The 27,578-nt window shown below is 31.0% G+C and overlaps 1 protein-coding gene across 2 annotated transcripts in view; it reads right to left on the bottom strand.

The window, feature by feature from the left end:
• The window catches only part of LOC118074250 (uncharacterized), a 37,602-nt gene extending 11,113 nt beyond the window's left edge, over positions 1-26,489 (bottom strand). The window contains exon 1 of one of the 2 annotated variants that reach the window (XM_035095332.1): positions 25,642-26,489. In XM_035095332.1, the coding sequence (XP_034951223.1) occupies positions 25,642-25,717 (76 nt within the window). In that variant the 5' untranslated portion in view covers positions 25,718-26,489. Of the gene's footprint in view, positions 1-3,451; positions 3,952-25,641 lie in introns of those variants that run through there. The other variant, XM_035095333.1, reaches the window with a different exon arrangement.
• Between the last annotated feature and the right edge of the window lie 1,089 nt (positions 26,490-27,578).

The raw sequence follows: 27,578 nt of genomic DNA, 5'->3' as shown, positions 1-27,578 counted from the left end.
TGAAGCTTTTCTTGCAACCATTAACGACTTTAAGTGCGCTAAGTCTTAGAGAAGCTTATTTTTATCTTTATTTCCATCGGTATTTTCTATTGTTAATTTATGCAATCGTATTTCTTTACTTTGAACTTTAAGTCGTGACAAATAATCAATTGTAATTAATTCTGATCATAACAATATTTTTTCCTTATTTCATTATTGTGTTATTGCTGCGTGAGTCTACCATTTATTTGATATATTAATTCACTTTAGTTATTTATTACCATCTTTGTGCTGCTCCAAATCAATACTGCTCCAAAATCATATTTTATTATACTTTCTCTATCAAATAGTATTTCAACTGTAATCACCAATATCGTTCGAGCCAAATCATTCTACTGAATATTTCAATAATTTAGGATTAACAATTTTGCATTATTTACCGAATTAGAAGATTTTTATTTGTTGATCGAAATTCCTCAATCGTATTTAGCAATTACTGTATCGCTGAGAGAAAGCGTTTAGAAAGAAAAAAGCTGGCAAGATTCCAAGTGCCCGCAATCCGCGCTAACGACACTTTACAGAAACGAGCTGTATACTCTCAGTGTTGACGAGGCGCCAGGATTAACCGCAGCAGAAAGAATTAGGATGAAACTTAGCGCGAGAGAATATACAAAAAAAAAGTGAAAGAATCTTTAGATTTCCGATCTTGAAATGTTTCGAATTCCAAAAAGGCTTTCAATATCTTCAAGTGATTACAGAGCTAAATTATCATCATGGTAGATCAATTAATGAAACTAATTATTGTTTTAAAAAGTAAACAGGAAGGATATATATATATAAAAGATTGAATCCGTCACACAAAACTCGTCTTCTAGCTCGAAAAACTTTTCATACGGCCTACTTTCTTTACTTTCACACTCCCCGTTGCTGCAGTTGGTTTCCCATGCGCGTGTATTTAGTTTTTTAACGTGTGTGTAAATTCTTAGTTCACCATAGTATTTGTGGGTAGAATATACTACACTTGCATTTCCGTGCGGCAACAGTAAACGAACGTAGTAGTACTAGAACCAGCAGAAGCAGTAGCTTGGCCCCGATTAATTTCTAACGGGTTTGCGTTTACCGCAGAGCCCATGGAACTTGGTATTCTTGTTACGTGCTAAAGACTCATCAGATCAGCAAAAAATATGAAATCACAATAAATTAAAAATATTTTCAAGTATTAAAAGGTTACTACTACTACAGTCCTGCATAAACTCAACCATGAAAATTTAACTCATGACAGAATCTTATTCGTTTTTAGTATAAAATATTTTATTCATGATCAATTCATCATTTTTATCATTAAAATTCTATTTACACTTGTAACTGAAAACAAATGCAAGTGTATGATAAATTTTCAGTTCAGTTTATTTATTTTACATTTTGTACAGTCTCTTTCTTTGATGAAACCGATAAACTTTTAAATCGATTGATAATCTAAACTAGTTTGTACGAGACAATATAATGATTTCAAAATAGAAATTAATTCTTCAAATGAATAGACTGGTTGATCGTAGGGATTTTATTGTAATTGGAATATAGAAAGAAATATTTCGTCTCTGAACCTTTGTGATGATTTTTTGCTGGAGGTAATTTACAATATAATTTGCCTTAATATGATAATTTGAAAGTCAGGACAAGTTCATGATGAATTCATCGTAGAATTTTTATCGATGATTCATGATTCCAAACAAATACATAACTGCATAATTCATAAAAACACTTAAATAATAATTTCACAGTCAGATATCATTTTATGAAGGCCATAGGAACCTATTCTGCCTTTTGCATTTATCGTAAATCTGTTATGGATGTCGCGTATGTGTCTGGCAAAGTGATTTCAAAAATCATCGTAAAATCCCATCGTCAAAAATAAATCATATATTCAAACTCTTGTTAAATATAACAAATACATTGCGACGGATTGATTATAACCTGATGATGAATAAAATTTGTTTGGGTTGAATGTACACATGTGTGGTAGATATGAATTCATTCATTTCTGTGAATTAAATTTTACCTTTTTCGATGAGGATAAAAGTGAATGGTGTAGAAGCAAGATTACGTCTTTTGTTGTCAATATGTATCACCTAGAAGTATGTGTATATAAAGCTGGACTAATAGTCGATTGATACCAAGAAGTAAAGTAGGTTTCTCCGTTGTCTATTTCATTGAATTTCTCACCCTCCATCGTCACTATGACGACAGCTTAACTCCCACCCTTTTTACCAGCATCTAGTGTGTTTAAAGCACGGTCAACTAATTGTCGTGTTGAATTTATCAAGTGTTTCCTTAGTAGAAACGTAGTAGAATCAACAATGCTCTGCTGACCAACTCTGTTATTACAGATCGCTTGGCCGTTGTATCTCCACTTATGACGTTATCGAGAATTATCGGTTATAACTAGAGACTCGAGAATGCGATGGAGAGGGAAATAATGTAAGTGTGGAAATATTATGTCGACTCTTTTCTGAAGAAGAAAATTGCTTAACTTAACGTTACAGTTGACGCGATGGAACTCGCTTACAGCTATTCGTCATCGTCGTCAAGAAGGATCAGAAGGAAAAGTAGGGGAGGGAGAAGGAAGAGATGTAAAAGAGAGTATAACATCTCTTTGTCCTCTTTCCTCGTTGTGAAATAACTTTCGCTTTAGAATACCTGAGTGTCGATGCCAGTAAGGAAACACTCGATTAACACGTCATAATTGCACAAGTAAGGAAACGCGCGTTTGGGGTAGGGGAAAAGATAAAGAACGGTGATGATTTTGTAGTTAGACATCATCATCAACATGACGTCTGACGTCAGAAAAATTACTAGAGCTTGAGTAAATATATCGATTAGTAGTTAGTTATTCTTCATTTTGAACAAAAAAAAAAATATTAGAATTGAAAGTTTTATCTTTGATGGTCAGAAAAATATGAGGTCATGTTGACAATTAAGAAAAGATAAAGACGTAATGGGTTTATTTTCGATGGAATATTGATACTACTATACATCTGAGACGGTAATTGGAACTGTTTAAAATCCTTAAGACTTGGTTTAAAATAATCAATGTGTATGCACTTGTATCAATAATGAATGCAAAAAAGATAATCCGCAAAAGTACAAGCGTTAAGCTTGTATTTTTTTATTCTATTTTATTTCTCAGACTCTGTGGCCCCCCACTACCTGTGACTAAAGCACGCTGCTTCTTCTTTGTTCTTCTTTAACCTCCTCTCCGTCTCCCCTGACCTGCGGTGGGGGTGAACAGGGCTCCGTGTCCGCGCGAGTTATCACGAACGAGTTGGGATAACGGAACGGCTCTATATAACCCTGGTAATCGCACAGTATAATTCATGTCAATGACGTTGGGTTCTTTACATCTTCCCTTTATGCCAATTAATAATTAATCACTAATGTGTTTAATAAGTATATGAATAAAAATTCATCTAACCTGTTAATTGATAAACAATTGAAGAATCCAGATGCTGTAATAACAAATTTTTCCCAAACTGGTTAAATTGATATGATAATATAAATAGTCTGATTTTCCTTTCAATACAAATGTCTTATACGAATTTTTGGAAACGAAAGAAAAAAGAATGACGCATACACTAGAACCTCCGTCACTAACACACAGAATCACCACGTAAGTAACACTACACTTCCACTAGCGGCAAAATTTATTGAGAGACTTAGATACGACGGAGGTCCATTCGTACTCCGTCGAGGACAGTGGACGACTGAGTAGTCTGTCGTGCTACTACTACCGCGCGCCGTAGCGAAGGCTACAACAACGCCAGCGCCTGGCGAACGTTTTGAGGGGTAGTGGGGAAGGGCAACAGGCATCGACGGCCCGTGCCTCGAACCGGCGATGTGCCACTCGGAGAGAGAAAGACGAAGATATCGCAAATTGTACGACTTGCAAGTTCACCGTCTGTTAAGCAAGTGAGATGAGAATGCTTTGCCTTCTCCTTCCTCTTTGCCCCTTACTTCTCCTGCGACCCCTACCTCTTCAGGCTTGCTTTCATATCATCTCTTTTGCTCTCAATCATCCGTCTCATTCTTGAGTCTTCCCTTAGGCATTCTATCCGATGTGCTCCTGTCGCTTCTCCTGTCTATCCTTCTCCCTTGCACTTATACTTCTGTCGTCCATGCACCTTCTCCTCAAATGCTGCCCTCCCTTCTTCCTCGTCACGTCGACCCAACCACGGACACCGCGCTGCTGCTGTTACCCCGCCAACGCCACTTCCAACACTATCAAATCTACTCCATGCACTACGAACCACTACTATTATTACTACTGTATAAGCTGCTATGCTTTTGCCGATGCTCACCCTCCATCCTATATGCTAGTGGAGAATACTTTCACCCTCTCACTCTATTGCTACGTGTGAGACCATTTTTTCTCCTCGTCGGGGGAACGACCAACCTTGTGGCCGAGAGTGGAACGACCGAATTTCAAGTGCCGGATTGCCCCTCTTATTCTAAATTTTCTTTTTTCTTTTTTATCTTTTAAATTTTTTCTTTCATTTTGAGGTTTGAGCAATGATATCGAGGGATGTTTTACGGCAAGATACAACTTTATATACACAACAAAGAATTTGATCAAAAATATTATCTCCTTTTTTTTCATTCTGTTGATTAATTTATTTCCATTACAGGTTTATCTATTTCATCAATTTATCATTTATAAAAGAATTTTAATAACTAATTCCATTTTTATTCAAATATTTAAATTGATAAAATATATGAATAAAAAAAAGTATTTTCTTCAATTCTAATGAAAAAAAAAATAATAATTTTCTCCAATTGATGCACTTTTTTAATTAATCAATTAATTATTTATTGATAATATGTTTTCATCAGTAATGTAAAATAAATGAAATGATTTTTTTATTTCACTTTAAAATATAAAAAAATACATCATTTTTTAATAATAAAATAAAATATTCAATTGCACATCTATAAATCTATTTTCTTTTTGTAATATTTTTTTTGCACAGAAGAATACGGTAAAAGGTGAAATTGAAATTCAGCGGAAATGCGATGATTGTTTTATAGTCAGATTAAGTAGAATAGAGAATAACGTAAAGTAGAATTAACATGGATTGATTATGAGTTCGGATAGTAAGCTGCGATTTCTCAGTACTTCTGATATGAATTGAGGACAGTAGCTAACGATTTTCCACCTACGAGAAAGATATCTCTCCCTTCCCCCCTCGTTGTACCGCCGTTATACAGAGTCAAGGGAAGTAAGAGGATCTTGTCTATAAGCAAGTGAAGCATAAATTTTTCCAGATAGACTACAAACTTTTCCAATGAATCTCTTTATAAGGAAAAAATTGTTAAAACTTTTGTCGAAGGAGATACATAAATCCGATTGAAATATAAATTTTTAAGGAGCAAATTAAAATAAAAAGTCATTAAGAGTTTATTATTTCGATTATTGAATTACAATTATATGTATTTTCGAATAACAAAGACTTGGAGAACACACAATCCATTTTCTCTTACTCTTTTCTTCAGCCCTTCTGTTCTTCAATCACCCCTACCCTTTATTTCTTCCCTTGCCATCTATAACACAATATTTCCCGTCCTTCCTACCGACTCTACCGCCATTTTTCACAGCAACAAGGGCACGTAGAAGCTAGAGAAAGATTGAGCTGAGGCCAAGGGAAATAAGGACACACGCGATAGTGATTTCGTTCGTGTCAAGCGTCGCACTTGTATGAACAGTTTCCTCTTTCCTTCTCTCTTCTTGCTTACTCCCAACTCTTTGCATCTTCAACATTTCTTCCATAAATAACTGCACATTTTTTCAATAATAACTGCAGCAGTATGAATTTTTTTCTTTTCCTTTCATTCATTTTTATCTCAGACGATTTTTAATCCCATCTACAGCTTTATAGATTTATTGAAAATTTCTTTAAAATATTTATTTTCAATTCTATTAAATTACACTTAATAGAGTTGACTAATTGAGTAATCATTTTTCTATGTCATTAACTTTCTATCAATTTGATTGAAACATTTTAATATTTTACGCAATGCTTCATTTAATCTATAAACAATGAGAGTTGAGTTGTAAAAATATAATTCAAAAAATAAAAAGTCATTGAAAGTATTTTTTCCTTTTTTTTTTCTTTCTAAAGATGGATTTAGTTTGAAAATGCTGTTTAAGTTCAAAAAGAAACTTTTCATTATTAATTATCTAGAATGTTAACATTTAGCTACACAACTGCAGTTTGTTGATAAAAATAAAATATTCATTACTTTGAACGTTGGTAAAAATATATGTAAAAGAGTTTAAAAGTCTAGTCTTTTATTTTTAATTGCTGTCCACTTGAATACTTTTTTAATTCTATCCAACAACCACATCCGGACGTCCGTGTAAGAGAGAAAGTGGTGATAAATAAATTTTCTCATAGAAAATTACAACTCACATTTTCAATCTTTAATTTCTTTTCTGTCTTGCCGATACTATTTAATTGTATTCATTTATTATTTCTTATATTATTTGATTAGATGAATGTTGGAATAAATGTTTTAACATTAGAGTGTGGCATCATGCAATGATAGAGTGATGTAGAAAGTATATTTAGATGATTCTCAATGTTATCCTGTATCTATTACGTACGCAGAGTGAGTAAAATACATATAAAAGGCTAAGAGGGGATTTACAAAGTAAGGGGAAGTGAGGGAGAAAACGCCATCTCCGTTTAACGAAGTAGTCATGACATCTGTCTTTCTCGCGTTCACGAAGCTTTTGTTCTGGTTCGTCTACCGACCTCACACGCACTTTTCTCTCTTCTTTTTTCCGCTTGTATACTCCAATCTCGTTGGAATCGCTCTCTCACTTATATGTGCACGTTGAGCACTGCTGGAAGAGAGTGTGTGGAGACGCAGACACGTGCTTCTGGAACGGCTCGACAATTCGTAGACACTCCGTTAACAGGGACGAGTAGAGTGAGACCGAGCGAGAGGTAGGCTAAGAGTGTGAGAGGATAAAGAACGATCGATGCTCATCGAGTTTCAAGGGTATTGGACGCTAGGAAAAATATATTACATGAAGAGTTGCATGCAGATGTAAATCCTTCGAATGAGTTTTACAATCCCCCATCCACCCACTCTTACCCTACTACGTTTACTCCTTCTCTTTTTACCCTTTTTGATATTATTTATTTTCTCGTTTTTTTTTCACGTCAACTTTTATCAATATAATCAATAATATCCTGCTTCAATTACCTACTCGAAAATCGAAGCAGGTTGAAAAATTGAAGCAGCAATTTTCAAAGATTCTCTTTTTTATTTTTCAGTATTAAAAAACCATTTCAAACATTCTTTAGTTATAATTAAAGCCTATATGTTTGTATCAACATTAAAAATCTATTAACAATAATAATACCATTATTTAATATTATTACTTATTAAAAGTATTTCATGCTCAAACACCTTCCGTCAAGTATTCAAAATACTCCCCAGTAGGTCTAGACTTAAATATACTTTTCGTATTAAAATTTTAAGTAGTCAATTACGTAGTGGATTAGAGATTTAATGAGGTATTTAAAATCATAGCAATTGAATTATGAAATCGATTATCGTTTGAAAATCAAACGCAGATATTGTGTTTAGTGGGTTATAGATGTTGAGTAAATATTGAGGAGAGTCGTCATCTCCCCCATCTGGTTTATGAGGGCATTACCCGCCGACTCCGTCCCCTAAATCGTTCGACTGCTGCCCCCAAAGTCTAGTCTCTCTTTCAACTAAAACCTCTTTCATGGGGCTCGAAGACTCATGGATGCAGAGAGAATCATGGGTCGACACCCGCCCTCATCTTTCTTGTTCTTTTTATTTTACAAAATCGAAACCATTTCCGTTCAACCGTCACCCTTGTTAATTTTATCAGTCTACACCATCATGGAATAAATAATAAGCAATAACAGTATTGATTATGTGATGAAAATTCATTAAAAAAAAATTATTCTAAGTAAATAGGTAGTGTTGAAGTAAAAATGCATTGCCAAGTATCGATTCTGGCTGGGTAATTACGCTAAGAGCTTCTCGTTTCCGTTTGTGGATAAGCCGCAGATTCGAGGGCTTCATACTTTGTATCTAAGAGCAATTCATTCGTCTCCCTTTTATTTTTCTCTTCATTGTTATCCATCGCTTATTTTTTACAGTCTCCGCTCTCCCTCCTTTACATATTTTATTGCATATTTTTTCTATTCAAATATCAACATTAACTAAATATTATCAAGCACGACCAGTACATAATCTTTCATTTGGTTTTTAATTAAAACAAATGACTCTCAATAACTCGTCAAAATTAAATATATTAATAGTTTTTTTTTTTTTTTAATAGTGATGAAAATAATGCACTGTGTACTAGAGAATTTGAAAAATTTAAAACAGTAGCGTATTTAGCATTGTATTTCAGTGATTCAAAGTAATTTCAACTATTTTGGATTCAGTGAGCATACAGTGAGTTCCCTATGAATTTTATTTTCAGATTACTTTAGTGAAAAAATTCAAATTAAATTGATTCTTTTTTTTTTTGCAGTTTACTTTATTAGTTAAATTAATTTTTATTAATTGTTAAATATCTGTTTCAAGCTTTTTATCAAAAGTAGTTATTTGAATACTAAATAAAAAATAAACATTTTAATTTTTTAGGTATTAAAAATACACTTTTTAAAGCTATTGTTCTAATTGATGAAAAAAACTCTTTCAATATAGTTGGAATAAATTAATCATTGATTGTGTAAAAAAAAGTGAAACAAAAATCGAGTATAAATCCTCGAAATTTGTTAAAATGGGATCCAACGATTTTTCGGTTGACGTAGATACTAAATTGAGGCTTAAATATAAATTTATTTATTATTATTTATATTGTGAGAAGAGTTATTGGTTTTAAAGATGATTCAGAGTAAAAAGAGGCAAGGAATTGCTTGTCGACTGGAATTCGTCTTTATTTTCAGTGGCGGAGAAGCTCCCCAACACTATTCTTAGGTCGGTTCGGTCACCCTCACAAGCGTTAACTCACATCTGAGTGTGATACACAAAGTCTACGACTAGAAACAGGCCCAGATGGTCAGAGGAATGCCCTCAGATACATGATAGTCTTTTATTCTTCACAAATCTCCTGCAAAAAATATTTTTCTATTCAATATTTTATTTCGCTTTCTTTAATGACACTCCGTTCATATAATTCTTCATCAATTCTTTGTCAATTGAGGATTGTTTAATAAATGACATTATGTAAATACATATATTAAATATTCATTTATAATTACATTCTTTTATCAGGTTTAAAATCTTCTTGATGATGCTTTTTTAATGACATTTTTACTATAATCGAAAGAAGGAAATTTTTTTTTTTCTAATGACAATTCACGTTTATAATTTTATTTTTAATGATAAGAAAATCAATTTATGAATATCATAAAAATATTGATTATTAAATAAATGAACAATCATCAAATAAATGATTTTTTTTTGTTTGAATAATAATGATATTGTAATATAGATGCATATGATCTTGTGTTGATTTATGAATCGTATAAATTTTTAATAAAAAAAAAATAACTGTAACGTTGGCATATTAGTCATCAATAAAATAAATTTTGCAGTGTAAAATGAAATGGAATATGTCTATCTAGTTGGAGTGTATATTACATTTTAATTTCTCCAGCGGCAATTTAAATAGCACAACTCGTAACTCTCACTGCCTAATTCGAATTGCGACATAAAAAGAAGACAGAAAAAGTGTAATGAAAGAAAAAGAAATCGTTAAATTGAAAGTTTAAATGAGAAAAAAGTATGATGGTTATGCATACATAATTCCATTTTAAGATACTGTACTGGGCGGCGAAGTCGATGGTACTAGAGACGTGCAGGACAATGAAAATAATGTAAGGATGAGTAATCCCTTGGTAGGTAAACGTCACAAGCAATACAGAAACAGAGTAAAAGATAGTAGAGTGCATAGTGTGTAAGTTTTAAGTAGCACTAGCGTAAGCAAGAGAGTTCGAATGAAAGATAGAAACGATGCCTACTCTCTTAGTCACAGGCATACCAACCTACTCTGGGAATCTGAGGCCAAGTATGGCCACACTTTACGTGCAAGACAATACAGAAGAGCTCAGGTAAAAGAGCAGACGCCTTTATTACAATCCTCTTGATGACAATAATTTATGAGTTTACTAATAATTTCAACTTTAACACAAAAGTTTGGCCATCGACCTTCTTTAATCTCCAAACAATTGGAAAAATTTCCTATTTTTCACGTTCTTTCTTTTGAATAAATTCCTCTGACGATGCTGGTATCATTTTGTATTTCCCATGAAGTTGAATATTGATTTCATTTTATTTTAACTCATCGGTATTTTTAATACAAGATTTTATATATTTTGTTGTTCGATTGATGTTTAATAATATTTCTATCTCTTTAACTGCATCGAAAAAACTGGGTTATTTTATTGTCAAGTTGGAATATTATCCATTACAAAAATCAATTATTATATAGTCATTTATTATTTTAACCAACAGAATAAAAAGTCACGTTTAATTATATTTTTATTAAATTGTTGATGTTGCATAAAATTTCCATTAATTTCAATTAGATTTGTTTTAATTAAAAAAAATTTTTATCATTAAAGTACGATACTCAAACAAAACTATAGAAATAATATTTTTTACTATTTTGCACAGTTCGCAAACGTTGTAATTATCAGAAGTTGGTAATGTTATAAGATGTTGCATGTGATAAGCATAATAAAATGATGATTTCTAAGGTGTCTGTAATATATTTCAGGCTTATGCAGCATAGAGTTTATTGGCCTAATTGGTGAGTTGATTTCGAAATGTAGGAATACAAATGACAAAGTGTAATAGCGATAATCGAAACGCCTGGATTGTATGTTATAAACACCGCTAGTGGGGTCATGCAGTGCGTGGCGGGTCGATCCTCTGGCGAAATATGGTGCTCTCTCCCTGGTCGAATAACCAACCCCAGACTCTTCTGTAGTTCTCGTTTATACGTACATGTATATACCATACATAGATAGATACATATTCGAATATATCCATATATATTTAGGTATAAAGTATAGGTCTAATATACACATAGATAGAGAGACTCACAGTCACCATCTCACAGCAGAAGAGCGTCCCTGAGAGTTCACACAACCGAGAGTCCTTCGGTTGCAGAGAATTTTCCAACACACCAGCTCGAATATACTTTGGAAAGCTGTGGTAGTGTTACACCAACGAGTATCTGGCAATTTCAATCCGGGCGAGTGCGGACGCGCGAGGAGAGAAGATATTGGATGTGTCGGTGGGCTCTAAAGCCAACTCGTTTCGCGTTTGAAAGAGTAGAAAGAGAGGGAAAGACAAAAAGAGAGAAAGATGAATAAACTTTGCTTCAAGTCTGCAGGTTTAACGCCATGTATCTCAATTTTACTTAGATCCAACAACGACCTCTTCTTTATCCTTCCACACCAAAAATCATTACACAATTAATAAACTTATACACTATTGGTGAGACAAAATAAGTCGAGTAATACGGTTATACTTTGAGAAAAATTACATTGTCCACCTGTCCAATTGCAGAAGTCTCGCGTACAAGACATCTTATGGCACCTGCGTGACGTCACGCGAGGAAACAGCTGGTCGTTCTTTTCTTATACCTGTCCTCAAAACTTTGTTAGGGTATCCCCCATATCCTAATAAGACTTCAGATGTGGGCACTCGTTCCGACTCATCACTCCCCCACAACTCATACAACTCTATAATGTATTCACTAACACTTTTACACATCGCTGTGACTCTGATCATCTTTAACCTCTGGTCTTGAAATAATTCTTTTGATTTTAACTTAATTACTGTTTTCCTTAAGCTTTAGTCTCTGAACTTAGCATCATATTTGCGTGAAATAATATCGTTTTAATTACCTGTTTTTAACATTCTCTTTCAATATCGTCTTTTAAATATATTTTTATTTACTGTATTCATGATTTTGCTTATTAATTCATCAAAATAATATTTAAATAAGCTTTTTAAATATTTCATTTAATTAATTTTTGTACAGAATAGAAAAAAGAAAATTTTTGTATCTGATTCCCAGTTGTATCTTTTTATTGACCTAAAAAGAAGACTCTTTTCGTGACAAATCCGAATAAATTTTCCTTCCTCTACTATTACTGTCTATCATGATATTCATCATGGATTAAAAGAAGCCTTTATGATGAACTTATGATAAATTCCTACCATTACTGATAATATCGTGTTAATTTATAAAATGATCATTAAATAATTATCTTTTTGAATTTATCATAAAATCTTCATCGATTGTTAAAAAATATTACTGAATTATTTGAAGAAGTTTATTGATTCATTTACTTGAGTTTCAATTGTTTGAAGCAATGAAATCCAACTGGTTTTAAAATGACGGTTACATGTTTGAATACCCCAGTCATAATATCCTTCAACATTCCCAGGTATAGTATCCTACCACCAACAGCTTATCACGTAAGACTACTATGTGAAAAATATTTCACTATGCAAAGTAAAATTTACAAATAGTAATACATTTTGATTAAAATATATTTTAATCATCAAAACCAATTTTTTCTTACCACTATATGTAATTGATATAAAATAGTAGTGGAATTCTATCAAATCAATATTATTCTAGTTTGAAAGAATTTTTGAATTATTATTTTTTTTTTTCTTCCTCGATAAATATATGATTGAGAATAATTTTTTTCATGGAAAATTCATGATCACTGATAAAGGTCAATGATAAGAGCACATTACAATAGATTCTTTTGATATAACGATTGAAAAATTGTGCAGAGTTCATTACAAATTCATCAAAAAGTGGTGTTTAATTCATGACATGATGTCACAGTGTCCAAATTGATGAAAGATTTCTAGTGAATAAAAAATTGTCTATCGACCATCAAGTATTTATTAAGGTATCATAAGTAACACAAATTCTTGAAAATATCGACAATTCTTCACAGTTGAAGAACAATCCAAACCAATTGATGTCGAAACAGAGTCAAAACGCTAGACACGAATATTTGCCGGAGGTAAATGTGAACGAATCAGGAGAGTGAGTTGAAGTGAATGCTGACGGAAACAGCTGCAGGCGTGGTGCACCGGCCTGAGTTTTAATGTTTCAGGGGTCAAAGAATAATTACGCGTACTGCACGTGTACAATCACAAAGAGTCATCAAGACTCAGAAGTTCAGACAGAATCGCAAAAAATGAATTATTTGAAATGAAATAAAATAAAAAGTAAATTTTTGATTCATTTCGCTTTTGTGTTGATCAAGTTTGGAGTTTTATAGTGATAAATGAAAAAATAGGGAAATGTTTAAAGGGTAGTATCTATATTACTCTGCGTTGTAGAATTACTTATCTCAAAATGTACCACGTGTTATTCAACATGCTCTGCTCTTTATCTCCTTATGTTATCTCTACTGTTTCAAGATCATTTCTCTTTTTCTTTTTACCTTAAACCTTAATCTCATGTGTGTCGCTTCTTCACGTAACACGCATAAAGTTCATTCTCAGAAAAGAAGGAAAAGGCTTTACTTCCAAAAATACAACGGATTCTTTCTACTTATGTATTTCCGCTGTGTTATTAAAGATTTTCAACTCCGAGATAGGAATTCAGTTTTTCCCAAAATATTTTAACTTAAAACGTATTAGCTTAATCTCCGTATCGGGCCCAAACAGTGAGTGAGTCAATTAGGTCTTTGTCCTTGGGGGTAATTTTGCCGGACCTTAAAATTGTCTTTTCAAGCCAGTTTGTACTAAACATCCTGTATTTGGGCATATTTATTTGCTGATGCTCACTTAAAACGACCTAGTATGTATTGTAGCAAGTCGTACACAATAGAAGATTTAACACTCAGGTATTGTGACGTCATCTTGAAAACTTAAAATTATCCTAAATTATTGCAGTCATTGACGGCACCACATTTTTTCTCTTGAGAAATTTTTATTGAGTAAAATAAATTATATTTATATCTTAAAAAATTTTACAATAAGCACACATACACTTAAAATTAAAATTATTATACTATATAGTTTATATGTATATTGAATTGATGGCTAAAAATAAATTTTACTCATCGTAAAATTTAATGAACTAAAAATTTATTAGAATTATTTTAAGTATTTATTTTTTCAGTGAAAACTGCGTTTGTGAAGATCAAATTTTCACAATTATTTACACTATTAATAAATTAATGGAAACTGTAGTCATTTAAAAAATAGATAATTTTGATATTGAAAAATTATAATCATTTATTAATAGTTATTTTTTGAGCAACTTTAACTTTTCATCTTTATTTTCTAATCATTAATAACTGAAATTTTTCATTTCCATTACATGGCCCACATCTCATCATAAAAAATTATAGTTTGCATAAAATATACATTTGTATCAAGTGCAATTATTTTTATTGGACTAAACTTTGGTTAAAATAATGACAATAAACTGTTGCAAAAAAAAGTCGTAAAAAAAATGGCAAGGAAAAAATAATTTATATAATGATAATTATATACAAATGCAAATTTTGATGTTATTTTAATTACAACTAAATATTTGAATACGCCCAAAAAAATAATGATATGTATAATAAAATTGAAACCTTTGACCTTTTAGAGATAGTTTATGCTGAAATTGAAAATCGTTACAATGTGTACATATTTTGTTGCTTCCTTGAGACTCTACTTGCCACTTGGCCATTCTCCCTCCTCTAGAATCCCGTTGGCTAAGCATCTCCCTCTCACTCTTCTTTCTCACTCTCTGTCTCTCTTTTCCTCATGTCGCAGAAATCGAGGTTTCACTCGTGCATATACCACAACGCAAAGGTGTACGTTCTACGTGGCTGCATTTGCCTTTACTTATGTTTTGCAGTACAGTTCATATCATGAGTAAACTACAGTTAATTTTCTCGAAGACAACCGAACAAATCCGAGGATGAAAAATGTCTATGCTAAATATACTATTCTCTGAGCAATTAAGTAGTTTTTTAATACTACGTATATTACCTTATATGAATACATAAACAAAAATGCATTTCGTTTCTGGATGATTACAATAACTGATTAATGCTATATATCTCTCTGCTATATATTTATTATTCAAAGAAGTCAATCGACTATGCAAGCTTCATTTTACGTAATGAAACGGGTGCGCTCGTTTGCTTCCGCGACTTAGATTGTCTTCGACGATTACGTCAAGGACAGAAAGTAGAAGAAGAAGGGACTTGGAGAGTAGCAATTGGGTAATGTCTGGCGTCATCTATGCGTCCCACGTCGCGCTATAATTACAATCTGTCGTTTAGTTTGAATTGTATTTAATGCTCCGATTTTATAGTGAATACAACGAAATATTTGTCCTCAACTTGTTACCAATTGTTCGTCAATGTGACTTACGGTGTAAGAAAATTGTCATAAAAAACAATTGTTTTTCGTGTTGTTTACCAACCAACTTGATGGGTTTTACAGTCGTATTTTTCTTCAGTTTCTTTTCTGAATGTATTTTTTTATTATTAAATCCTAATTAAATGAAGAGATTCAAAAATATAATCATTCTAAACAATACGTCGAATTTGAGTTGAGATTGTCTTGATAATTGTAATTAGAAAATTTAATTCATCACTTCCGCGAAGAAAATTAATGTTTTAATAGAACCAAGTTGATTTCATTATGTTGACTTTAACTATTTAATTGGAGCTTTTTATTTAAGATTTAATTGATTTAATATCTTCATAATTATTTATTTAAGCTTTAATGTATTCATTGATTTTTTTCGGGATGATTATTTATCAATATTGTTGATAATCATTAGATACTTGTCTATTAAATTCGGTTTGTATGTATGAACATATACATATATGCATACATAGCAAATAAATCAATACCTACATTATAGTTCCAATAGTATGTAATGGATTTTAGTTATTATTGAATATAATATCGAAACCATCACAATAATCATTTTGTATCAACAAGAAAAAGTCAAACTATTGATGACTTTGAAGTAATTTAAAAATTAACTCAACGATTTCCAATGACCAATAAGCTTAAACAATTTGTTGTAGTTTCACTAAATCTAAGTTATCACTTTAATGAGGTTTTCATCGATCGACAATGTTTTATTAATAACATTAAGGTTTTCATATGATATAACTAAATATTGATTAAAATAAAATCCTCCATGATACTGATGATAAACAAAAAAATTGTTTTTTTTTTTGGAGCAAAAGTTATTTAATTAATTAAAATCCAGATCTATTATCTATATTTTATAAATATAGAAGAAAACTGTATTAGAGAGAGAAAAAAATAACTTTATCGGTGACGAAGCATGAAATTTTCGTTCAAGGTTACAAAATGAGAAGTGTGATAATTATTGAACAAAATCAAAACACGAAAAAAAAAAAAAAAAATGTTGATACGTAACAAACTTTAGTGATGTAGTGATTAAATAAACATGTCAACACCATGGTGTACGATGTATAGTTAGTTCTGTGGATATAAAATGTGTAGAGATATGTATTGAACACTAGGAAAAATACATAGAATATAGAAGCATTCTTATCCGGGAGTTATTCATGCATTTCTGTCCCCTTCTCATTCCATCATGCCGCCAGCTTGTCGGTATCCTCCATAGTGTAGTTTCCCAAGGTTATGGTTGGTTAGCCCGACCCCGTTAACGACCCTCTCTCATCACAGTGTCTACGAAAATATTATACTACTTTATACAATATTCACTGTAAGAACAGTATATAGAAACCGACTAGGTAACTAACACACTTTAGCTGTAATCTACTGTAATGAGTACTGATTATTTTACAAGATTATCTTACATTTTATATTTCTCATATATATTCTCTATGTAGTAACGCAACTGTATTATTAATGTCTTTATCATACATGTCTTTCTATTGCAAGAGTGTCCAAGTGCGCCGTCTCCTTTCTATCTCCCCACGATACACGATGACAAGCAACGTCGACCCTACTTTTCGCTGGCTGACCTACAAACCTACTTTCATTCGTATTAAAAGCGAAATCAACGAGTTACCTCATTCCCGCTCCTAATTTTCCGATCTAAACCGTGCGTAGACTGATGACTCTATTCGATTGTTTCATTTTTGTTGTTTTCAATTCTTCTCATATGAGGTCAACATTACACTGTAAATCTCATGTCCTCTTCTATCATAATCATAACAAAGGTGAAATTATGACAACAAAATTGATTCTTTCCAATGTGACTTATTGGTAGATACACGTTATGTACATAGTATCGGCAAGATAATGTTTTTTCTCTATTTCATCAGTCTCTTGATAAAGTCAATCAATGAAATAAAATTTTGTTTCGAAAAATTAATTTTTTATTATTTTTATTATAATTTTAATTAATTGAACAAATTAATTATTGAGTTTAAAATTTTTTTGAGTATTATTATAACTTTTGGACAGTTGATAATATTATGAAAAAAAGGTTTTTAATTGTGATTATTTAGAAGTAATTAGAATGACAACAATTAAAAATAAAATAAAAAATTTCAAATAATAAAGTTTTTAAGTTTGTTTTTAAGAGTTTATAACGATTAAATGTTGGATTGAATAATAATGTTGGTAAAAATAAGAGAAAAAATAAATGGAGTAACAAACTTTAATAATTGTAAATATATGTATACAACATATAAAGTTGAACGGTGTATTTGATAATCACAGACAACTTAGGTCACTATATGGCCACTTGTGGAAGGAAAGAAGGGAAAGATATCGATTGCTGGCTTCCGCTTGGCCGCAAAGCGGACAAAACGTCGCGCCGAATTATCCTTTAGTCACTTGGCTCAAATTTCTATTGACAGTTCGATCTTTTATTGAAAAAGAATTTCATATTTTTCGGTCAAAAAAATCTTTGTTTGTTTATTTATTTATTTTTTTTATTCAACTATTTATCAATTATTTATTTAAAGTGATTCTATTGTTTGTAAAAATCCACATGAATGACTGTTTTGTGATGCGTAATTGATCAAAGTACTAAAAAAAAAATTTTGAGATAATGGAAAAGCAGAAGAAAAATGAGAAGTGATTATGCGATGAGAAGGTGATGCGAAGTAGGGGAATCCCTCGGCAGTAGTCGATCTATCGTTGAGAACACGACGATCGCCGAAGCTGTACGAGTAGTTACGAATGTAGGATCGATGAGTGAGAGAGGATGGTGGGCCATGTCGACGCTCTTGGTCCGTTTAGAGCATTAACGCTAGGCGGCCCCACCAACCGATTATATCGTTTTTCGCATCGCACACAACACAGTCATGATTACATGACTCGGTATGTTACTTTATTATGTTATGACCTTCATTGAGTTTAACTGGTGATAATTTTCTATTAAGGATTATTTTTGCGCATGTTTTAAAACCGTTCCTAAGAAGCAGAGTTCTAATTAGAATATTTAATTGCAAATCTATCAATTATTGCCGATAATTTTAAGGTAATTTCATCCTTACAATATGGCTGGCTTGTGTACGCATGTCGGCTCATTGATTGTCCACAATGTTTGCGTGTACATATCCCGTAAATTGAGTTGGCATAATCACTCAAAAAAACTCGAGATAACGAGAAATTGATATTAAATTTAATTAAATATATAAATTATACCCATTTCTCCGATTTGTTTATTAAAATGAAACAACTTTCAAAATATTTTATTCAGTATTTCTTTTAAATTGATAATAACATTTTTCAATCATTCAGTTACTACCACTTCTTTTAGTTTAATTCTTCATTTACGATCTGTCTTATTGATTTATTCTAAGGGAAGTTTTCTAATAATTCTAATTGCTCATAATATGTGAGCTAATTACTCTAAAATCTTTTGAAAAGCTTCTTAAAAATTTACAAGTTCAAAGTTCCTCTCTAAATTTTAATTGAAAATTATTCAATTATTTAATGTAAATAAAACAAATTAGTATTACCTAAATGGAAAGTAAACTTAGCATATCTGAGTCTTCATTCAATTCTATGTTGGAAAGCTCTTTTAGTTGATGAACATTTGAAATCAATAGATTATTATTATCGTCGATTGCTTAGTTAATTTGTTGTAAATATAAGTGTCACAGGTTGTATTAGTGTATTATTATCGCAGAATGAAAAAAGAGTCGAGAACAAAAATAAAAGAGGGGAAAGAGTCAAAGCTACGAGTCTTATCAGTTGGGCGAAACGATGCGGTGATTAAATGGCGCGAACTCGACGAAAGAGAGTGGGAAAAAAAATGGTCATGAAATGTAACAAAAGAAAAGAACATCCATGAATCGAATTTAAATTTCATTGAATTTCAATGCTCCGTTTGTGGGAATAGATTCTATCTATACTATATGTATACTTTTGAAGACAAGACAATAAATAAAATAAGGGTCGATTGAATTAGATTAAAAAAAAAATGTAAATGAAGTCAAACAACGGTATCATGATGATAGTGGACATGGATTTATCTTCACAAGACCATCTCAAGCGGAAAACTTACTTAACCTATTTTTACACGACTTTTTTTTCATTTAAATAACTTTAAAAATATTTTATAATTCTAAGATACAAGATAAACTGTCATATTATATAACTTCTTGTTATTTCATCATTTATTTATTACACATCAATTTGCTATAGTTTGTTCAAAATTCATTTCATTCTTTACTTGTAAACAATAAGATTTTTTTAGGTATGTAAATTAGTTACATTGTCAATTACTTTGTATTGTTAACACGTAATTAGTGTTTAATATCGATAAGAGGTTTTTAAACATGTCGAAAATATTTTATATTGTCTTCAAATTTACATTAACCTATTTTTATATTTGTCTGATAAAGTATTTATTGTAATGTATTATAATCGTTATTTTCTACTCAATTTGTTAAAGTAAATTTACTCGTTAAGAAAAATGTCTATTCTATCAAAATAATTTTCAACGTTTGTCTGTATAATTGTTGTAGTTTTTTGTGTCTTCTGCAATTTTTTTTTCACCAACGTCGCACTTCTTTACATCCACGTACATACACAAAGTTTCGTAAGTTCAATCGAGAGCGTTCCGGATGCATACACACGCGACAGTCTTGTGAGGCTCTATGTCTCCATGTCGCGAAGTTCCGGTATTTTGAAATTCATTTGTTCTCACTTTTACTCAATTAAAAAAATTTTAATATTCAAATAAGAAAGGTTACTGCTTAGAACAGAATAATTTACTATTTAAAGTAATGACAAACATTTTTTTGTTACGTGTTTTAAAACTTTCTATTATATTTGAACTGTCTAATTGTTACTTCCTTTTTTGGCTTGTTCTTAAACAATTTTATTCTTCTAAGTACACAATGTTAGGCAATATACATTATAATTATTGATTATTCTACCAGATTTCATAATCAATACTATATTAAATAAGACTAAAACCAAGACAGATAAATACTCAACTGTGATTGTATAAAATTGTGTTTATTACATAAAGACTTATACTTTGCTTTCAAAGTTTTATTTTTTATGATTAAAATTCATTGTTTTATTAAGTCAATCAGAATGTTTTTTACACAAATCACAGCTCCATTAATTCTCAAAAATTTATTGAATTCTATTTTTACTCTTGAACAATAAATAAATGTTAAAAAATTCAGTCAAGAATTGATAAAGTAAATTTTCGCTTGAATTTCATTATGTATTACAATGACATTGACTTTATAGTTGCTCAATTCTTCAATTACTAATCATTATATAAAAATAAATCATGTAATGATGCATAATAACCAAAATATTTTACAGTGGCATTTATATATTTTTTTTTTGAAGAGAAATGTCAAAAATGAATGTACAATTTTTTTCATTAATTTCATGAACCAAGTATGATAAAGATAATCTGAGTGATATTTGAAGTGTATGTGTGAAGGTGAAAAAATATATTGATATTATTTAAAATAAATAATGAACCAAAGTGAATATACAAGTGAGACAGCTCCATACTATACATACTTTAAGTATGTTTTGCTTTGTGGAGGTGGCAAGCAGCCTTGTCGGGCTCTACTTTCTATTACGTCAGGGTCTGCTATGAGGATGAGGCCTTCGTAGGACGGCAATGGCGGCTACGTAGCATATTCCAACGTTCGCGTAAATTGTTTGTTACGAAAACAACTGTAAGTCCCTTCTATTTCGAAATAAATCGACAAGTCCCTCTATTTTCTTTGTCTACTTTACAATAGGCTGATTCGAAAATAAAGAAAAAAAAATCTTTAAAAAATGCCTTGCTCTCACTTTCTCCTCCTTTCAATCTTATTCCAATATAATTCTTTCTGGGTTAATGATTTCAATTATCTTATGCTCTTGTATTACACTATTACATTGACTAAGTATAGTATTAAAGTGCTTTGCAATAAAATAATATAATAAGGAATGCTTAATAAATTAGCTATTCCTTGTAAACTTTTAAATATAAAGCAATGCAAATATGTTGGACTATTTCTCGCGTGATATGACGATGATAGGACTTTAATAAAACCTACTTTTCTCCCGTCATACTTCTATATACTTTCTCGTATCCTAGAGAGAGAGAGAGAGAGAGAGAGAGAAGGAGATAGAAAAAAGAAAGAGAGACAGAGATAAACTCGTCGAGAGACCGAGTTTTCGTTGCGAAGGCAAACGTAATGATCATGCAGATAGAAAATTGTATAGTCTATAGATGCTGGAGAGTCTGAAGGAATATTTACAATGAATATTTGATCATTATCATTACAGAAAAAAATTACTTAATTACACTTGGAAATATATTATTACTTGAAAAAAATAAATAAATTATGTTTTACATTACAGTATAAATTAATTTAAATAAATAATTGTGAAAATCTGTTAAAAATTTAACGTATATTGTAGTCAATAATCATATACAAGTATAATTTGAAAATTTATAAGCTGTGACAAACATTAGCTTATCAGATTCGATCATTTTATTGGGAGTAAAAAGAAAGATAAGAGCATGTGTATAATCAATATCAGTTCAATGATAATAATGATAAGTCGTTAATAATTATTAAAAAATATTATTTTTAAGCATATTATAAATTCAATGATACTCTGATTACCTATTCATTCTATCAGTGGTTTATTTCTCTATTATATGTATTCTGAGCTATTTTTAAATAAAAAATCGCCCAAATTATCTAATATTAATCTTACAGATATTTTTGATGTATGATAATATTTTTTCAAAACGAATTTTCATGCTTGATATTTCTCTAATTTGTGGGTTTATTTATGAATTCTATTATTAAGAAAATACCCTTGACCTATTAAGTTAATGTTCGAAAATGCTATTGATATATTTTTCATGTTAAAATCAATATCACTACTGTTTTAATGATATTGAATTATTTCTATAGACAAATAAAATTATTATTTTTGGTTTCGTTGTTGAGAATTATATTATTTGATTCACACTCGTATATTTCTGATTACCTAATTCATAAATCCTTTCTCTAGATAAAAAATTCTTTAAATCTCAATCACTTTCTCCTTTTTGTCACTGACCAAATAATTTACAGGTTTTACTGTTAGAAGTATTTCCGTTGCGTTACAAAAAAATTCTTTGAATATATTTAATCTCAAATGACGTTCTATTCTTAAAATCGACGTAGCACTTAAAAGATTAAAAATAGTACTCTACGTTATAATCATTATCATTGAAAAAAAAACTTCCGGACATTTTTATTAAGAGTTTGATTAGTTATCGATTATTAATGCAGATAATTGGTTAATTTGTATTTTTATAACCATCGAAAAAATTCTTTTTAAGACACTGAAAATTCTCCAGATGGTCGGTATAAGTGAGTTTTTTTCTTCTTAGAATCAATCTCGAGCACGCGGTGAACGGCGCGACAGCGAAAGCGCCAGGTGAGATAAAACTGTTGAGACCTGCAGCCAAGGAAGAAAGAACACTGTAAACGTTGTGGTTAGCAGGTGTGTCTCTTGTCTATCGCTTCACTTTTCAACCCTTTTGTATTAATCTTTGATATTTACATAAATAGGCTTAAATTTAAAAAATATGCAATCTAATATAAAAGATATTCAACGGTATTGAAATGTCTATTGCAAGAAACTGCATTAATTCAATTGGAAACTAACTTTCCGAATTAATAAGATAAAAGTAGTGAAAATAAAAATATTGTTTCTATCATATTTATTTAACCACAAGTGATGAGTTAAAATATTTAAATGAGAAATTTTCTTTTTAAAAGATATACATCACTATCCCGTAAATGTTAATTGTTTTGTATTCGTAATAAGTAATAAAGCACGGAGTCAATTTATCTATCTTTGTTCAATCCTCTGTCTCTCTTTCTTTACTGACATGTTGGTGCGCACGAGCGCATCGCCAAGTCGACGCACAGAGTGAACAAGTTGGAGATAAGGATCGAGTAAAACGCGTGATCATCGACTTCGAGGGACACTCTCGACTTCTCCGACCTTCGCTTGCGGCGCCAAAGAATGAAAGACTCGTTTTCATGCTTCTTTGTCTCTATTATTTACAGAAATTTTAAATTTCAATATAAAAAAAAGACAGTATTAAGCACCTTTAAAGTACAGAATTCAAAATTGAATGCTCAATTGAAGTGAATCATAGAAAATTCCTCTTTAATTTTCGTTTATGTATTCAGCGAAAGGTGTATAACCTTTATATACTTTTAACACTATTTCTACTCTTTGTTTTCATTATTCATGAGTATGTTTTTCCGTAAATTCGTCATCAAATATTGAAAACCAAGTTCATTACCAAGAAATCACGTTTTCTTCAGAATTATTATTTTTGTTTTACATATAATTGTTTATTTTTTCTCAAATATTCTGAATAATTATAATGGAATTTATATAAAAGTATTTAGTTGCATGAAAATCTTTCTTTAATTTATATTAAAAACTTTTTAATGTTTCTTAAAAGTATAAATCATTTGAAATGATGTGTAGATTAAAGGTAAACAAAGATGGATAGTATGTTGAAGATAAAAAAATTATTTATAAATTATTAATGAGTTTAAACTATATTTTTTCCTATAAAAACTATATCTTTTAATCTATCAAAAAAAAAAAATACTATAATAAATTAAATTTGATTATCTTATTTTTAATTAATTGACAAATTTGTTCATCTTCATTTATATTGTGTATTGATTGTGATTTTGAGTTCAATAATCCATCCTACATCGTACTTAAATGGATAAGATAGTTTTTATTATGACGTTATAATTTTTTTATTCGTTCTGACTTGACAAATAGAGAGACAATAGGTCATACGGTTCGTTGGGCGTCTAGTCCTCGCGAAAGAATAACGCGTAAACGTCAACAAAATTCAACAGGTTGTAGAAGCGACCTCGAGATGGATATTTATGTAAGTTATTTTTTATTATCTGATAATTTTACTGCATATTTAATATATTTATTTATCTATATCTTATACTATTACCAACATTTATTAGCTATTTCCTTTATTCAAGCACCTTAAAATCAATAGTCTAAATATCTGTTTAAAGAATGCTATGATGATTGATAAGACACTCTAGACTATTTAAAAACTCTAAATAATCGGTACGTCACCGATTTAAAAAATAAATCTGTAAATATCTCAGAAATATTCATGAGTATTAATTTTTTTTTTTTTAATTTCAATATTTCGGTCATTCCAAAAAATACCACGTGAAATTGAATGAACGATAACGTAATATATAATCTTGGAAAATGCTTGTAGCATACTTAATGAACTTCCGGTATAACAAAATTTAATATGACTCCATTTTAAAATATTTATTGAATTAAATTTTATCCCATTACAATTCTTTTTCCTCCATAATGATGTTATTTTTCTAATAATATTATTTTATTCACTTTATTCCAAGATATAATTATAATTCTAATTAATTAACAATTAATTTTATCAATGAGTCAACTCAATGATTAAATCTACAAAGACATGAAGGACGTAAAGAAATAAAAAAAAACCATAATATTATTTCAAACGTTTATTATATCCTTATAAAAATTTAATTGATAAACAAGATAGAGTATAATAATAATAATTATTTTTCATAAAAACCTTACTTATACTTTTATTAAATTTTTTTTTTTATAAATTTACTAATTGTAGTGTCGCGATTTCTCTTGTTTTCACTTTCCCCTTTTGCGAGAAACTTTATCTGAGGTCAGTGCGTCCCTAAAGTCGATTAAAAAAAAGGTATCTTTTTTTTTGCTGTCTCTTTCAGACGATCTAAACGAGATTGCTCTAGACCGTCTACATATATTGTAGTCAATCTCTCTACACCTTAAATATGTATAAAACTTTATATATATATATAGGATGGAGTGCGTCCAAAGGTCGCACAAAATCCCAAAGGTCAAGCCCTTTCAACTCAGAAAGAACACGCGGAGGTGAATGTGGGATTTGATTATCATTATAATAACAATAATGGTAAAATAAAGTTTATAAAAAAACAGTTTCGTGGGCGAGAAAAAACCACACGCAATACGCAGGAGAAAAAAAAGATGAAAGAAAAGATGAAAAAATAGCGAAGGTCGTGTGCTCACCCTCAAGCAGGTGCCAGTCTTCGTCGAGCGAGGCCAATGCCTGTGCCTGATTGGCCTGCTGTTCAAAGTCGAGCATTCCGTCTGGTGTATGATGATCTTTAATTGTCTTTACTACGCTTTGAAATTATATTTGCTTCCACTAATTTCACTAATAAATTAGTTTATGAATTTTCAATTCGCTGCAATGAGTTGTAGTGATTAACAGTAATATTGATCTTAATTATCGAATAAAGTTGTAATTAAATCAATATCTTGTATTAATTTAAGAGTTCTGTAATCACAAAAACTAATGATACAATATTGAGTTGAAATATCAATGCACCCAGTGACCGACTTGTTTGTTTTTTTTTTTTTTCGTTCTCCTTTCTATCAAGAAACCCGTCCGCAGATATATAAGTTGAATTTATTTCACGCGCGGCTAAAGTCTATTCAATCCGTCGCGGCGACGGGCTCGACAATAACAACAACCGTTACAGCTAACAAGTTTTAGTCTACTCCTTCTTCACAGTGGTTCAGCCCCACTACCAGTCCGTTATCCTCCTTCTCTAGACACCTGTGCACATTCGAACTTGACAAGAGAAACAATAAGTCAATGTCCATGAGTTTATTTTTAATTTCACAACTTTTTTTTTCCTTTTAAATATACAACTAAACTTTTACTCGAGATGAACCTTTCATTCCAAAATAACTTATCCGATTAACGGCTACTTATTAATACAGTTCTTCAGTAATCAACTACAAATGCAATCTAATGGACAAATCAAAATCATCTGGCGCGAGAGTTGTAGTCGATTAACCGGGTATCCGCGACAAAGGTCGTTACAATTCTTCGCGCTACTCTACAATACGTTGTCCTGAGTCTCTCTCGTGTTTTGCCCCCTCTCATCATTGGTAACCGCGCCGTCGCGAAGCCTCTCTCTGTCTGCTACACAACCTCGAGTTTCCCCGCTATTCCACCTCACTAATATACTCCCCCTCTTGCTCCCCACCACTCATCATAGCTTGGCGTGTGCCAACTACGTCACGGGTCTGAGTTTTCCCCGATGACGTAACTTATGACGCGGGAAAAAACGTCATTGACAGCTTGTTGTATCAAGCGAATCTTGAAAAATTTTCTTATTAAATTTTCAATCCTTATTTATATTATTTTCATCGCAATTTATTCGCTGAGTGTCGACATGATTTGCAAGTGATTTTGCCTATCTAATAAGTTACTGAATGCTTCTCCTTCTCCTCTGCTGACCTCCATGCCCTCTCCAGTCGAATCAGAGTCACTCCGTGTTATTCCCTGCGCTCTTGCTTTCTCCCTCTTTTCAACGTTGCTTTTTCTCACTCTACTTGTCTGTCTTTCTTAGATTTATTGTCTCCATTAGTTTCTACATTTTTTTTTTTTGGTCTTTAATACGCTATAGATACACACAATATATTGTAATACTACATATAATGTATTATACCATTTTGTTTGTATCTAATTATACCCAAAAATAATCTGATTTTATTTCTAGGTGGAATGATAAGCTATGATTTCCAATTAATGCATAAATTTATTTTTCATCAATAATGTAGTAGTTTATTTGTCACAACAAGTCTCTCCATGACTGTCTTTTTTCACTTATAAGCGTTAAGTTTATGCTGTCTACCTCGATTTTCTCTACAACTAGTTATTTTTCTATTTTAAATATTTTACAAATACGTATACTATATATCATATCATTTCTACTACATTGCACACAACCTGACTTTCTGTCTTTAGTTATCCAAATGTTTTTACCCATCTGTCTGCCCGTTTTTTCCACTTACTCGTCTTTTTACTATTCATCTTTGTCTGCTGCATTGTCGGTCCCTTTTATCTTAAATACTGTACATAATACTCTACAGTTTTCATTCCATTGTTTTTTTTCCATCTTTTTGTCTTTAATTATCAGACTATTTTTATT

The sequence above is a fragment of the Chelonus insularis genome, unplaced genomic scaffold, assembly GCF_013357705.1.
Source record: "Chelonus insularis isolate UGA/USDA-ARS -01 unplaced genomic scaffold, ASM1335770v1 contig_133_pilon, whole genome shotgun sequence".
Lineage (NCBI taxonomy): Eukaryota > Metazoa > Arthropoda > Insecta > Hymenoptera > Braconidae > Chelonus > Chelonus insularis.
The sequence above is the reverse complement of the archived record's forward strand: the minus strand, read 5'-3'. Positions and strand labels throughout refer to the sequence as shown.